The 16,338-nt window shown below is 38.9% G+C and overlaps 1 protein-coding gene across 2 annotated transcripts in view; it reads left to right on the forward strand.

Annotated features, from left to right (window-relative positions):
• The window catches only part of PIEZO2 (piezo type mechanosensitive ion channel component 2), a 288,278-nt gene that overhangs the window by 134,414 nt on the left and 137,526 nt on the right, over positions 1 to 16,338 (forward strand). For both annotated transcript variants that reach the window (XM_018908712.3, XM_030232978.2), the window contains exon 4: positions 2,120 to 2,162. In XM_018908712.3, coding sequence (XP_018764257.1) covers positions 2,120 to 2,162 — 43 coding nt within the window. The remainder of the gene's footprint in view (positions 1 to 2,119; positions 2,163 to 16,338) is intronic.

The following is a 16,338-nucleotide window of genomic DNA, read 5'->3' on the forward strand; positions in this document are numbered from 1 at the left end:
GACTTTTAATAGCGCTATTCTTTTTAGTGCTTCTGTTACCTCAGGGTATTTACTTTTGGCTCTTAGTGTGGTGTAGAAGTTGATACTATTGTGAATGGAATTGGCAAGTCTTAAAACCCAATGTTTAGATCATAAACATTTTAAAATAAGACTCCATAAAAAAGATTTGTTTTTTTAATATGAAATGTTAGTTGTGCTCTTGGCAGGCTTTGCTTCAGAGGAGTCAGATGCATTTCAAAGAGTATTCTGGTGGCCAGCTGCAGCCCAAAGATTATTTCAAACCAATGGAGACACAATTCCCTTTCCTCTAAAGCTTTTTTCCTTTCTCTCTCTCTCTCCCCACCCTCTCTCTCCAGTAGGACTCTATCTATATATTACTAATGAGGTGTAGCAAATCATGGGATAAAAATTCATTCATATATCAATACATACATTTATGTACATATACATAACAGTGGAAAGCACAGAAACTCAGACTAAAGATGTCATACTGGTCTTTGCTTTAGGAAGTGCTGTTGAGGTTTCATCAACACACTTCAAATCTTCAGAGTTGGCTACTCTTCCAAAGCCAGCAGGATTGCATAAAATATATGGAGAATTGCTTGTGTCTGCCCTGCCACCTGTGGAGTGGCACAGTCATCTTTTGAACAATGGCTTGATTCATAGGTGCTGCGTGAAATGAGTAACACTCCCGAGAAGTGCAGAAGATAATGGGTTTGGGGGATACATTAATGGAGCGGGTCTTTATTTGTCTCAGTCATTTATGGTTCTTTGTGCTCGACATTATTTTCATTTTTCACATTTATTCGAAATAAATGTGTGAGAGTATTTCTTGCCCTGCTTTAGAGGTGTCTTTAGATGACTTTTTTTCATAAGGTATTAACTCAGTGTGATGAGTGTATTGTCTTATGTAGTTGTGCAGGCAGAAGTTTTGCCCCACCTCAGGCAAATAGTAAATACCACAGTAAAAGATCTCGCTACTCATCAAACAATCAACATTGCTCAGTTATTCCAGAACACAATTTAACTTCCTTGTGTTTTGCTGGATATGGGCCTGAAATCTCTGCCTGCTTTGCACAGAATGGGGGCAATTAAAAGTGCTGCTTAATGTCACTCACAGGGAATCTTTTTGTTCCTAATTTATATTTCCCTTTAGGTGATGGAATGCATGAGCAACAGGAATTTTTGTCACTTGTCTGATTTTGAGAATTCAGGGAATGATTGAGATGAATCATTCAAAAAGAGCTGTAGTTGCTTACATGGCATGCAGTCCTGTTGCATTTCCCACAGCAGCACAAAAGGACAGAGTGCAAACCATGATGCAGCTTCATGTACTCCTACACATTTGCCAAGCAGACCTGCATAACTTGAGATATTTGTGCTCTTAGTAGCCTGTGTTTATAATGACCTCATAACAGTTGGGAAGAAAAAAAAAAAAGAGACTGGCAAAAAAACTAAAAAACTACCAAGAGCTGAAAACTAAATGCCTAGTGCTTGAAGTATGTCTGGGGGTCATTTTAGAGAAAATTTAGGCAAAATTTGTATTAAGTGCATCAGAGCAACTCTTTGGATGAGTCTGCACATTTGAGTAGTTTGTGGGGCTGAGTCCATGATCATTTTGAGAAAGAGTCCTTTGCAGCTGTTTGTATGAGGGGTTAAACAATAAAGAAGGAATACACGTTCATGCTTTTGCTTAAAAATAAAAGGGCTGGATTTCAGAAGGAGCTGTAAAGCTTTCAGCAAGAATCAGGCGAACAGTACAGTAAAGTGAAAAGCTGAAATGTGAAGAGTGCATGATGTGAGATGCCAGCTCAGCACTTCCAGATCAGATCACATTGCTCTAGCAGAGGAGACCACCCTTGGAATTGCAGTGAACTGTAGCTGCTCTGCAGTGTAAAGTTGTACAGACTGATCCCCCTCTCACTGTTGTGTCACCTGGTGGTAGCCTCTGTCAACAGTTCTCCACTCTGGAGAAAACACGTGTTATTTACAGGTACTTCTCTAGGGGTGGAAAAATCTCTTTAATACACAGATCCCAGCTGCACAAGGAAAGGAAAAGAATGTTCATACAAAAAAGGTTCTTTACTGAGGGTGTTTGTTTTTTCTTCTCTTTGTGCAGGTTCGACATGGGAGAAAACATTACGGCAGATTGGTTTTGAAAGGTAAGCCATAAATTTATTTCCTTACTAGTGCAAAAAGGTAAGGAAGAAAAACTGCACAGGCAAATTTGCACAGTTATTTATTTTAGTTGACTGAATGTATCAATGACCTCAAATTTAGAGTGGAAGTCATGCAGTGTCATGCACATATGTGTTCACCTTTTTTGTTTGTGTCCTCTTCTCTTTCCCAAGTCAATCTGAAGCAATTTATTCATTATATGAACTTGGCTCATCATGTTGTTTGCTGGTGACTATACAGCATGCTGGTATTAAAAAAGGAACACCTTTTAGCCACAAATCTTACTTATGAATGAAAATACTGCTCTCACTCATAATTTTTTTCCATGAAACTTCTAATCTCCGACATATGGGTTGACATAAGTAAATGAAGTTGAAAGAGGAAAAAGGAGCAAAGCTGGCAGAGACCTATTTAGCACCAGAGGCAAATTCAATATGCAGCATTCCTCAAATGCAAGAACTTGCAGACAAACTTAGCCACAAGGTTGTCATACCAGAAACACATCTGTCTTGTAAATTAAACAAGGCCAAGTCCAATAAAGAATGATGTAAAGTAAAAAAGGATTCAGATGCTCAATGTCATCTTTATTCTTCTACAAATGATAAGCAGAAGAATCTCCTCTCCACTGAAATTCTGGGTATTGTTGAAAATTAAAACACTCAGTTGCTAAGTTTGATGTCCTCAGAAGTTGGTTTTTTTACCAGGCTGGGTTTTTTCCCCCCCAAGTTACGTCCACTTTGGTTCCTGATGAGCCTTTCATTCAGTGTGATACCACAGGACACTACAATAAACCTTTCATCACCCAAATTGTGATTTAGCACCTGTTGGTGCATCTGTTGGTGCTGCTTCTCTTCATTAAAAACAAAAAAAAAAAAAAAAAAACCCAACGTTTTGAGGAGTTCTAGAATTAATTGATACTCTGTGTCTGTGTTTTGAAAGAGAGAATGGATATGGTCAGCATCTTTTTAGCTGAGTTCATTAGAAGTTCTGTGGTGGCAGTTTCCAGCTTCTGAGATGTTTCAAAACACGAAGAAGAATCCATGCTAGCTGCTTATATGCAAGGTATATACTACACAAAGGATGGAGAATTATTGATAGACTAAATTACAGCTGAGAATCCTTCCTGAGAGGAGGCAAATATGTAGAAAGAATTTATATGCAGATGTCATTATTGCCACTCTAGTTTGAAAAGCAGAAAGACTTTTGAACGGCACTTGAGAGATTCATTGTCACTCTGGGGTTACTTTATTTGAAGCAGCACATTAGTTAGCACAGATGAAGTGAAGATTTGAATGTACTTTGCTTGCCATAGTCATAGAATCAAATGTGTTCTCTTTTCAGCTTTTTCAGAGAATTGGCAAGGAGAAAAAAAAGTAAGATAAAGTCTTTCATACAGATATAACAGTTAAGAGTTTGGATTTTAAAACTAATAATATCCATTATTCTACCTGTATTTTTAAAACAATATTTTTTATGACAAGAATATATCATAGAATCATAGAATGGCTTGGGTTGGAAGGTATCTTAAAGGTCATCCAGTTTCTACCCCCTTGCCATGGGTTGTTTAGAGCCCCATCCAGTCTGGCCTATAACACAAGGTGTGGGGCATCCACAACTTCTCAAATTGGTTGAGTAAAAGATTAATGAGAAACATATATGTGAAGTTTAGTGTTAACTCCTTTATAGCAATATTTTCTTAATATCATATGTCACTGCTTAAGATCAGTACTTTTTGTATCTTAAAGAATAGTTTCCAAAACAAACACATTCCCATGTGTAGTACCTGGATGCTGGAATCACACTTAACTTGCAGTCACAGAAGTAGAAATCTCAGGTCTGCAGATCTCTTAAAATGGAGAGCTTATTCTGGGGATGTATCACTACATCCTTTCCCTAATCTTATTCTCTTCAGTAGGAATCCATTTCTGGCCGCAAAAAGAGACAGGTTAGTGGGCTATATCTATGTTAGCTCTGATCCAGTACAGCTGTTGTTGTGTTTTGTATTTAAACTCTAGGGAAAAAGCAGCAGAAGCATGTCTGGCTATTTAAAATCTTATTCTCTGCAAGCTTTTGACTTAGGCACACCTGAGGTAGCTTTGAAATATCAATAGCATTTAAATGTGTTGTTTGAGCAAGGACATTCTCATTCAGGAGGGAGGAAGCAAGATTTGTAGATACACAAAAGGTGAAACATGAAGTAATGCCCTGAGGAGGAATTATCTTTGCTTTAAAACCGGAAGATATTAATTGTTCTCAACAAACGGTTTTAGAGTGCATTGAGGAACAGGAGACATAGACAGTCAGTTTACATTGCAGAAAATTAATCCCATATAATTTACAGGTGATGTCATCACTGCTTTGTGTCTACATGGTGTTTATTCTGCAGTAGTAGAGTGTTTGCCTTTCTGTTGTCTTCATATCCTGAAAAACAATGTGGCACCAAGAGATCTGGCTGGGAGGCTTTTATGTAAGCATTACTTGTGAGCTGAGGATGCTGCTTTTCAATGCAAGGGAAATTAAAAATGCTGGAGCTCGAGTAAGATAGCTTTATATCCAGGAAATGACTGGAGTTAAGAGCTTTACAATTAAAAGGAGTATATGTGAGTTTGATAGATATAAATGAAGGTCCTCATGTTATTGATTGTCTTTTGAGACATTCCAAATAAGCTAATTGTAACATACTGTGTTAGTCATTACCTTTGTCCAGCATGATCTAGACTGCAGTTCCTGACTGCAGGAAGAACATTAAGGAGCAATTTTGAGATTTAGGAAAAATATTGTATTGCATTGTGCTGTTCTATAAGAAACACGCTTTAAAAGGCTGAGCATGTGTGATACTTTCATGTGATGCAAGCTGTCACCTTAATGATTTTTTAAAAAATCTTTAGTAAGCCAAAGCAAGTAGACTTATGGATAAATAGGATGACGTTGTTGCAGCTGTTAATGTGGGTATTATTGTTCATTATGGTTGCATATTTCCATGGCACCCACATATGCATAAAAATGTCTGGAAAGCAGTCAGCTGTCTTGTACTTTGTTCCAAACATGACTAAAAACTTGGTTTAGAAAGCTTTGTTCATCTCAATATCTTAAGATTTTTTTCAGTCATATTCAGGCCCAGTGAAAATCTTAGGATTATGGAATCAATGAGGTTGGAAAAGACCTCCTAGATCATAGAGTCCACATTCTCTAAGCAAACACCACCTTATCAACTAAGCCATAGCATTAAGTGCCACACCCAGTTCTTTGTTGAACACTTCCAGGGATGGTGACTCCACTGCTTCCCTGGGCAGCTGTTCCAATGCTTAACCACCCTTTATGTGAAGAAATTCTTCCTGATGTCCAACTTGAATTTCCCCTGGCACAGCTTGAGGCCATTTCCTTGTGTCCTGTTGCTGGGAGGCTCACTTGAATTCTCAAGTGGAATAGTTATGAACAATTAACCATGACTGTGCTTGTTTCCTGGCTACTCTGGCAATTAAAGAGAGCTTAATGCACAAAGCCTGTTAAAATTCAAAAAGAAAGAAGATCAGTTCAGTCAGAGAGCTGGTCTTCTCCTGTAATGCAGTCAGTAGTGTCTTTCCAGCTCATGGCTGGGGTGAGGCTTGCAGTGCAGAGCCTGCAAACAGCCACCACCAGCCCTGAGGAAATGCTACCACACTGTGAAAAATTAAAACCAAAAGAAGGCTTCTTTAAACACCTAAATTTCTCTAATTTGAGCTACCAGATGATGAAGTTTATGTCCTTGTCTAGTAGATTCAGTAGTGATTGCAGAAATGTCTTCCATTTTTACATATTTGTTGACCTATAAATTATCTAACAATTTTAAAACTTTAAATCAATGATGTTGGACCTCTTAAAACTCATCGTCCTGTAGGCTTTTCAGACTTCCAGTGCTCCTGTAACTATGTATCTCTGGGTTGTAGTTTGTAATGTGACTAGTAAGTTACTCAGCTACTAGCAACATTTCTATTCCCTTTTTGCATTTGTTCCCATGGTGCTTCTCCTATGTGTGTAGTGCTTTACATTATGGTTCCACAAAGCAGACTTAAGAAAGATTTAATAGCTGTTATTACATCTGAAGTAAATATCAAATGTTTTAGAAAATATATATTTGAAGAATAACAGATGTGTGGTTATTACGCTTTTGGCAACCTTCAACAAGTATGTTTTTCATAGTAAATAGTTGTTTCAAGGATAGAGAAAGGAACATTTGAGCACCGATTTCACAGTAAAAGGAAATTATCTTTATAAAAATGAAAGAGTTGTCCATATCAAAGATACAAGTTTTGTTTGGTTGATAGCTTTAATCTGATTCTGAAATTGTTGTTATTTTCACGGTATGCAAAAACTAACTATTAATTAGAAGTTACACACACACACACACACACCATATATATATAATATATATATATATATATATATGTAAAGAAGTCAACTAATTTTGCACATATATACATATATATATATATATATATATATATATATGCATGCAAAATTAGGTGACTTCTACCCTGTGTAATGCTAATAAAACCTCTCTGCATCACACTTAGTACTGCAGCAACATCTGTGTAGGAAGTGCACCAGCAGCATCCCAGACTCTCTCTAAAGTAATGCTATGGGTGATGATCAGTGAAAGCTGCTCCTGTTCATAAAACACTGTGTATTGAATTGTGAGCTTGTTATGCTTTTTGTAATCCTTTTACTGTTTCTGAAAAATGAAAGGGTAGTTGGAGATTGCTTGCTCTCACACTGAAGGGAAGGGGTAAGCAGGTAAGACTCCCAAGGAAAAAGGAAAAGACCTGAAGATTTCTATATCAAGGCTAGAGCTTGGATATGAAGATTGTCTCCTATTAAGATAGATTTCAGATCTTCTATGTACCTCAGTAACTCCTCCAGCTGCTCTCCTAAGCATAGGGTAATAAGGACGACAATCTGCATTGTTTTTATTTGAAGCAGAAGCCCTCTTTGCCCCAGGTAGGGAGACACAGCTTACCTGGGTGATTCCAGGAGCAGGTTAGCTGTCGTCGCTGAGAGATGCATTTTTGTTCCTGCACTGATCTCTGAGAGCAGACAGATGTCTGCATTTGCAGCTGCTCCACTGAGCCCCTGCTCAGTCTAGCCAGAAATACTGTGTATGTCTTCACTACCCTTTGCAGAGACTGAGAACTCAATTTCCGAAACCACTTGTGACATGCGGTGAGCTCTGGAATCCAGATGCATCAGAGGCACTTCCCAAGCACCTCCTTCCATGTTTAGGTTGCTAATTATGAGCCTACTGGTGAGCTGTTGTCTCTCCTTCCCCCTGCTTGCTTGGATATTTGATTGGTGCTTGGCCAGAGTTTCTCTGGGTGACAGGAATAAACAGAAAGGAGAGAATATCACTAGATTCTATAAACATTCAGTATGCACAGTTCTGGCTTGAAAATCAAAGTACCATATGGTTTTCCAAAGTGACATCCCCCTCTTCTCCCCACTCTCTTTGGTGGTTTAGTGTAAAGAATAAATATATACTTGAAATATAAAGTCTTATCCTGATACCATGCTCCATTATTTCAAGCCTTTCTTCACATACAGCTGAATCCTATAGTCCTTTCTTGGCAAGGCTCCCACTGACATCATTTTGGGAGCGTTGCCTCAGCCAGGGGCTGCATGAAGCTGTATGGTCTGATCCTTGAGAGGTTATTTTAAAGGAAACAGTGCAGTTCGAATGCATTTCACAAATGTTGAATAATTTGAGAAGACAAGGAAAAATGGGTACAGTGGTACAGTCAAAGGGACTTGGGAAACCCCTGCCAGGCACATCTTCCACCATTTTGGAAAAAAATAGCTGTATTATTCTGTAAAGTTGTTTTGGTCTCCTGTCCCTCAAAGCACTTAAGCAAGTGCTTAATTTTTCAGCCAGGCACTTACTTCAGCAAGGTTCTCTTTCACACCATACCATCCTTGATGTACTTCAAATGGGAGAAATTATAGTAATTGATGGCTTGTTTATACTTTCCATTTTTAATATATGATGGCCATCACACTTTTGTAGGAGTTAATGAATGAGAATTTATTCTGAAGTTTTGAGTATTCTATGGTTACATGTGCTATTTGAATAATATGACAGATAAATGGAACATAAAGAGTCAAGAGACAGAGCCAGTTCCACACATTCCCTTGGGAGGCTGTAACACAAGTGTTGTCTTCTGGGTGGTATCTCTATTTGATAATTTCTCTGCCTGGTAAAACATGTCTCTGGGGGCCTCATCCTCAATCCTAAACTGCTTTTAAGGTTTTTAGGGTTGAGGTTCAGAGATCCCCAAAGGCTGCAGCTCCAAAACACTTGTGATGCAGAAGGCGCAACAAGAGGTGCTGCGCCAGCTCTGAGCCCTCCACACCTTTCTCATCTAGGCCAAACGTGGTACTGGCTACCTCAGCCTCAGCCACAAACTGCCAAACCTAAGTAAAAATAGGCAGGGATCTGGAGGCAGAGGACTACATCAGAAAGGCTTACTCTTGTTCTTCCAGCCATAACACTGCACTTCTTTTCTGGGGGTGCGATGAACAGCAGATGATGGGGCTTCCCACAGGCGTGCACTTGTGTCCAGGCAAAGGGCAACAGAGGGTGCTGAGTCCTGGGAAGACAGGGGGACTGAAGTTGCTCTAATTTAATTCTGAAATCTTCTCTCTTTTTGTTACTTCGTGGTGGCCAGGACTGTGGGATTTGTGCATGTGTGTGCTGAAGTATTTGTCTTGTTTATAGTGTGGGAAATGGAGAAGAAATGTGTTTTCAGTTTTGTTTGATATATTCTGCATGCCTGAGGTTCTATCTTAAATTGAGTTTTCTTTGCTGTTCTGACAAAAAACAAGACTTTGAAATAAAAGTCTGAGTTAAAGAGAAAGCCAAAATAAAAATTGAATTATATTTGCAAAGAAAAAAATTAAGAAGATATGAAGAAAATTGAAGTAGCTTTTTTTTCACCAACACTGTGTCAACTGAAATCTTTCAGTCTATATTAAATAGTGAAATAGAAACAATTTAAACCTTGTTTTAAACCAGTCTAACTTACTTTGGATTTTATTCCAATGTTGATCTTCGTTCCAGTGTTGTTGTGTGTAGTCATTTCAGTGTGCTTCCTCTCATTCCTTGCTGCAAACAGTACTGTGTATCAGGCATGCTGTAGTAGCCCATGAAGAAATTCTGGGAATAGTTCAAAGCTGCATCCATCAAGGGAATTTTGGACTGGACATTAGGAAGCACTTCTTTACCAAGAGGGTGGTCAAACTCTGGAACAGGCTTCCTAGAGAGGAGTTGATGCCCCATGTTTGCAGTGACTGTCATCCTTCCAGTCATTTGGACAATGTCTTAATAACATGCTTTAAATTTTGGTGGTTGAGCAGTAAGGCGGGATGGTCATTGTAGCTTCCTTCCAATTCAAATCTCTCCTCTCCCTCTCCCTCTCCTCTCGAAAAGCTGATTTTTGACAGATGTCATTTTTGTAGGTTTTGCAATATTCTACCCTAGCTTTTGCATAATAAACACATTTCTTCCTAGCAACCACGTCACAGAATATTTTTTAATATATTGCTAGTGTTGGTTTTGTAGCCTTTGTGTAGCATACCTGTGAGACTGTAAAAGATAATTCACCAAGGGAGACTTTTTAATAGAAGCTTTTTAGATGGTCACCACATGGCTAAAAACACTTAGACCAGTAATTGCTTCCTTACTTGTGGGATTTTCTCAAAGCTGTCCTTAATAAGAAAAGTGATAAAACTATCACAAAACATGTAAACATTCACTAAAGTAACTTCATTTCTTTTGAGCAGATTTAAGAGATTTCTTTGGGTTTTAACCCCCCATCTTTATGTTTAAGTGGCTGTCTTAATGGTAATATAAATAATCTCTACCTAAAATAATTATAGTATTCTTGGCTATTGTTTGGTGTACATCACTGTAATATGCCAAGAAAGGAGTTTCTCTGGGTTGATTGCAACTACTTTGACATCTTCTTTTTAAACAATGTAGAAAGCAGCAATGTGAATTTTCTAAATGTCTGAACACACAGTCCATAATTATATAAGCAACTCAGTAGATTTCAAAGATATGTCTCACAAGAGTAAGCATTATGGGACCAAGGCAAAAATTCATCGTTAGTGGTATATATATATATATATATATATATATATATATAAAACTAGTTTTTAGGGAATATAGTCAATTCTGTACAATTTAGAGAATTCCAAACTCTCTAACTTAGAGAGAATCCAAGTATTAAAAATCCAAGGTACACATCACACCGGGGAGTCCAGAGGAAAATCATATTTTTATACAGGTAAAGCACACTTGTGTGATGACTGGGTTTTTATCCTCTCCCCTTACAGGCTGAAGTTCAAGAAGCCACTCACTTGTGGGTAGCAGGACAGTCCTGCTTCCTGTTCAGTCTCCTGTGCATCCACAGAGAGAGCTGGTGTGCAAACATCCTGGAGGCAAATGAATCTCTTAATTGTGTGATGTGCCTGTGATAAATTCAAAATTCTGCTGTGTGTAGATGAGAAGCGCAGCAGTGTTACTAATTGCAACATGCTTTATGAATAAGGAGGTTCCTCACCTTTTTCCTTTTTCTCTTTTTCTTTTTTCTTTTTTTTTTTTTAAATGAACTAGGAAAGGTCCATCAAACAAACCTGAAACTTGAAGCTCATTTATTTATCAGCATGACTGAAGTTTCCTAGCATACACCATAGTGTTTCTCTAACAGTAGTGCAAAGGTGTGTTTAGAAGCCAATCCAAATACTTTTTTAAAACCACTTTCCTTCTAACCCTGGGGATAGCTTTTGGGAAAAGGAATAATTTGATAGGCCAGGACAAAAGAGGGATTAATATGGGTTTGTCCCATCCTTCCAGTCATAAAATTGCTCTCTGCTAGGACAGTTTGGACCAAAACAAAGATTAAAAATTTACACTGCCTGTAAGAAGGTGTTTGGTACTAGATACACTCTACTGAAGATACCAAAGATATGTATATTTCAGTATGTAATGTTGTTTAGTAAGAAACAAAAAATATTTGTTCTTTTTCCTTGCGACTTTAGTTTCTTCTTTTGCAGATATAAAGACACATTCCCTGAAGTATTTTTATGGCTTTTCTGCAGTTTTCTAACTTGAAGGAAAAAACAAGTAAAGATTGGATGCTAAGAATAATCATGAATAGGTTCAAAGTACAATGATTTAAAATTGTTATTTTTTTTCCTGACTTCCAACATTTAAGAGTGAAGTTGCTTCACATTTCTCATCTTCTCTTCATAGCTGTAAGGGTTATAAATGCATGTTTGTATCTTGGTAAGGAAATGTTGGTGACTGTCACGGTCACATGGTTACAGAAGGTGAACATTTAGGAAAATTATGCCTCCCCACTTTTGGAGCTATCAAAGTGATATTTGAGCTTTGAAGAACTCTTCTGCAACACTCATAGTGTAACTCCATCTCAGTCTAGAAGGTGAATGGCTTTAAGCAACCTTTTCTCCAGCATGCCAGCCTGATTTCTGCACTGTGAGAGTGGATCAAGAGACTGACAGAGATCTGATCCTGTACAATGCAGACAGCCAAGCTGCCAGGGCAGGAATAGCAGTGCAGATTCTATATTTGTTCCACATTGCTCTGCACACAACAGCATATCTGTCATCTTCTGCATCTGGCATAACTCCTTCCCTTCCCTCCTACTGTCACTGCAGTGTCATAACATTTCTTTCTTTTTGATTCAGCATGTAAAAAATTACTTTGGTTACTTTTTATTTATTTACAGTCTCCCTGTAGCTTTAGTGTATGTGTGTGTTTGCCATCCGACTGCATCCCACTGCTATGTGATGACATTGGCAAGTGATTCCACAACCAAAGATTAATCACTGCAGCAGATGCAGTTGTGAATGAGCAATCAAATCAGCTGTAACTTTTAAATTAAAAACTCGTCAGAGAAGAGGATAAAAGATGAAAATGCAAAAAAAAAAAGAGGATAAAAAGTCATACAAAGATATAATGATAAAGCCTGATGTAATTAAATGGTGAAAGAATACATTTGTGGGTTCTGTCACAGTGGTTTTGCACATTCATTTTATGATTTTCTTTTGGCTAACAAAGTTTTCACAGTAAAAATCTGTTTTTTTTAAAGTAAAATACCTCTTAGCTGTGCATTAAATGGCACTTATTGTGATACACTAGTCACAGCAGCCCCACTGTGCACAAGTCCTAAAATGTATTTAAAGGATGGCCATATGCTCCTCTTTTTGAGAGCTCTGGAGATGTTCAGAGTGACCAGAAGACTTAGAGAAATAGAATCAAGTATATGAATGGCTTTTCTACATGTCCAGAGAAAGTAGCTGAGTGAACAGAAAATTCTAGCAGACCTTGTATTACATGGGAAGATTAGTATTAGATGTTCTGGCAAATGGTGAGCTAATGTGAAATAGTTGTGTAAAGTGGTGAATAGTTAATCAGAAAAAAATAGAGGTTCCTTTAGTGAGGTTTTTTTCTTTCAGAACATGACATTTGTGTTGAAAAACTAATCTAGCCCTGGAAGACAGCTCCATAGGATAGGGTTTTTCCCATTTTTTTGACATGAGTAAATGTTCTGTACTGACTCTTCCAAGCAGCTAGTAAGTATTCATTACCATATGCATATGATGAGAAAAGTGGAATGGAGGTGAATACCCTGAGTTCACTGGGGACTTTTGTGGTCTCTGCACACTGTCAGAACACAAAAGAATATATGCTGTTATTGTGGAACCTAGATGAATTATGGGAACTTACTGAGAAGCCAAGTTTTCCCTTCATGGGCTGCCATTCAGAGGAGAAAAAGACATGTGGGAGGAAAGTGTTGCAGGGCTTGATGCTCACATCTGCTCCAGTTCAGTGCTGCTAGAAATTGGATCAGTCGGACCCCATATTTCATTTCCTTCGGTAATCTTGACCAATAATTTATAATTGGTATCGGCTGATCATCTGGCTCTCTCTTTCCATAACAAAATGAGTGAGCAAAGAACTTTTATCCTTTCCTTTACTGTCTGAGAGATGATAAAACTTTGAAAGATAAAAAGCTCTATTAATTTTAATGAAGTCTCCAAAGCATCCTCTTAGTCAATCTTATTTTGTTATTTCTGTTATGCCTTGGGGTTTTTTTTGGAAACTGCTGTAGGAATCCATGCAAGTCAAGATACAACTTTGTCAATCACAATATCATTGTGACTTTCTTTATGTGTTGTATCAGCTTTGTTCAAGGCTGAATTTCAGGTGAAGGTGCTTGGAGAGGACCTCTGGAGAGCAATTGCTGAATCAGAAATAACACAAGTGCTGCTACATTCCTCTGCAAACTCATGCATGTAGACCAGGCCTTCTACCGCAGATGCTGCCTCAGTCCCATCTCTGCTCTAAGACTTCCTCTTGTAATGTTGGTCATATGCAGAAGTACAGTTTCAACAGAACGAGTCAGGGAGGCTTTTTATGCCATTCCCATTCCTCAGTCATTGGGAATGGTGCAGGCTCTAACTTAGCAGCTTCAGTTTTGTGCATGTTTTTGGAATATTGATGGCCCTTTCCATTTATTTGAGCAGAAGGAGGGTGATTCTTCTTGTTAGTGTGATCAGCCAGAGGTCTGAAACCAAAGAGGTAAATGGATTATTTAAAGGCAGAGCTCATTGTAGCCTATGTCAGAAAAGGGCAATAATTAAAATTAGTGGTTTCAGAAGAAAAGTAAGAGACTGTGGTGCACTCAGTATTTCCCCCTGTACGCAGTGTCAGTGCAGCCTCACCTTGAGCACTATGTGCAGTTGTGGGCCCCATATTTTGAGAAGGATGCTAAAGTCCTTTTTGGGAAGAGGGCTACAAAGCTGGTGGAAGGACTGGAAGGCATGTCCTGTGAGGAGTGTCTGAGGACTTTGGCCTTGTCAGCCAGTCAGAGGCATCAGGTCAATTCATTTATTAAGATGCTTTAACTTTTGGTCAGCCCAAAAGTGGTCTGGAAGCTGGACGAGAAGATTGCTATAAGCCCCTCCAACTGAGCTGTTCTGTTCTATTCTTTTCTATTTTACTTGGAGACATAGATTTTCAAGAGAGAACTGTGGAAGGAGGTCAATCAATCTAAAAAATGTTAGCAGTGCACAGTATGCCTGTTTTCATGCTGATACTTCTCTGCCAGCCTCTGCCACAGGGGTGTTATATTGGCTGCACATTTATGACTGGAGAATTCCCAAATCACATGATGGCAGCTTGTAATATTTTTTATGAGACACTAGTGGTTAAACAAACCAAAGGGCTTAATAAGGTGCACAGGTGAGCCTTAGATAAAACTATGGAGACAAATAAGAGATCATGAGTGTAAGGGATTAAAATCAAATAGTAAATTTACTTTCTGTTAACAACTGCAGCATATGTGCAGTCAGCAACCCATTGAGATTAGAGGGAAATGAAGCCTGAAGCAGAACAGGATTATTTTTAATAACTTAACAAGAAAAATTTTAATTTCTACCATGTTTAAAGCAAAAGCTGAAAAATGTGTGATTATTACTCTGCTGTTTCCTACAGCATGTTACAGTAGTCTAGATAGTTTGCAAAAAGAAGAGTAACCTCATGTCACTGCAGACTAAGAGATGCTGACAAGTAAAGAAGTATCATGGAATAGAAGGAAGGAAATGATTACAGAGCAGTCATTGTCTGAGGTTTTATCATTACTGTTAAATTTGATACCCCAGATTTGTCCTCATTGCTAGTGAGGCAAGTGAGGAGATCATTTCTCCGTGCTTGGGCAATTTCCATGTAGAATCCTTGTGCCTCTGAAACCTGTCATTGTGTCATGTTGATCTGATGGTCTGGGCTGCCTCAGCACTGGCATAAGGCCCTCTTAGAAGTTGTCTCCATTCAAGATGAATCCTATTTATCCAACTGTTTATGTTCAGTTTTCAGGTTGCTTGTTTCCTACCACCCCTTGTGCTTATTTTCTTTTCAGCTAAATTAATTTCAGCTAACTTTTCTCATGCCATTCAACCTAGGGATTCAAAGAAAAGGAACATCTGATAGAAGATATTTTATGGCCTGTGCTGTTTGAGCACTTGAGTTGTGAGACTGTTGTCAGTGTTTTTCTTGGCAAAGCCCCTCCTGCAGTACAGTGGTAGCTGGGAGCAGCGCAGTGGTAAACCCACAAACAGCACAGTGTGAGCCAGTCTTTGTTTTAATCTGGAGAGCAATCAGCATTGCAATCAGTACCCAAAAAACTCTCTAGGATGCATGCTTAACAGTTTGGCTTTGTGTTTTATTTTCTTTTTGTTGGGTTTTGTTCATCAGTAAATCATGTGAGATCGCCAAATAGCGACTGGCACATGAAACAGAAGGGAGTCTGTGGCTGGTGGAGCAGGAGCATACTGAGTGCCAGGTCTGACCAGCCTGCTGCAGTGTGCTCACACCTGGCACCAAGCCAGCCTGGAGCCCTTCACTTCAACTCCTTTTTGCCCAGGTTGGATTTGAGAAGTCTTGGTTTGTCCAATGCTAAGACAAGGTAAGACCCTCCCACACTGGCAAAACACTACCACAGTTGCCTCCTGCACCTGAGGAAGGTCTTTGGTGGCCACCCATCCAGCCATTGAGCAGATGGCATCAAGCAGTGCAGGGGACTAGTCCTCTCCCCTCCCACATGGATGTGGGGTGTTTGCCGCTCAGAGATTATGTTATAGGCTCTATTTACAGAAAAATTAGAAGCAACATCTAATGACATTGGGAGATTTAGTTTGTCATTGATTTCTACTCCGTTTCTTTTTTGATTGACGCTGTAGAAATGAGCAAAGTGCACCAGTGGGATGAATCAGGATGTTTCATTTGGCCAGTTTTAATGGAAGTCAGCAGAGGAGTGAGGAGAGACGCTGTACACATGCCTCTGATGGCTGGAGCCTGCTTCCAGCAATGTCCATGTGCTCTTGCTTCTAAACCACTGGGATTTTCAGGCAGGTGATGATGAGAAAATTTAGATGTTGCTTTCTGTCCTGTCATGCTTGATGCTGTGAAGAGAAAGATGGGCATGTCCAGAGCAGGCAGGGTAGACTGGGAGCTGTTTCATATGGAAGAACTGAGGGTGAATGGTCCCATCCCAGCAAACAGTCGCTTGGATGGTTTTAAATTAAGAATGGTTCTTGTGGGACAGA

Source organism: Serinus canaria, chromosome 2, assembly GCF_022539315.1.
Source record: "Serinus canaria isolate serCan28SL12 chromosome 2, serCan2020, whole genome shotgun sequence".
NCBI lineage: Eukaryota > Metazoa > Chordata > Aves > Passeriformes > Fringillidae > Serinus > Serinus canaria.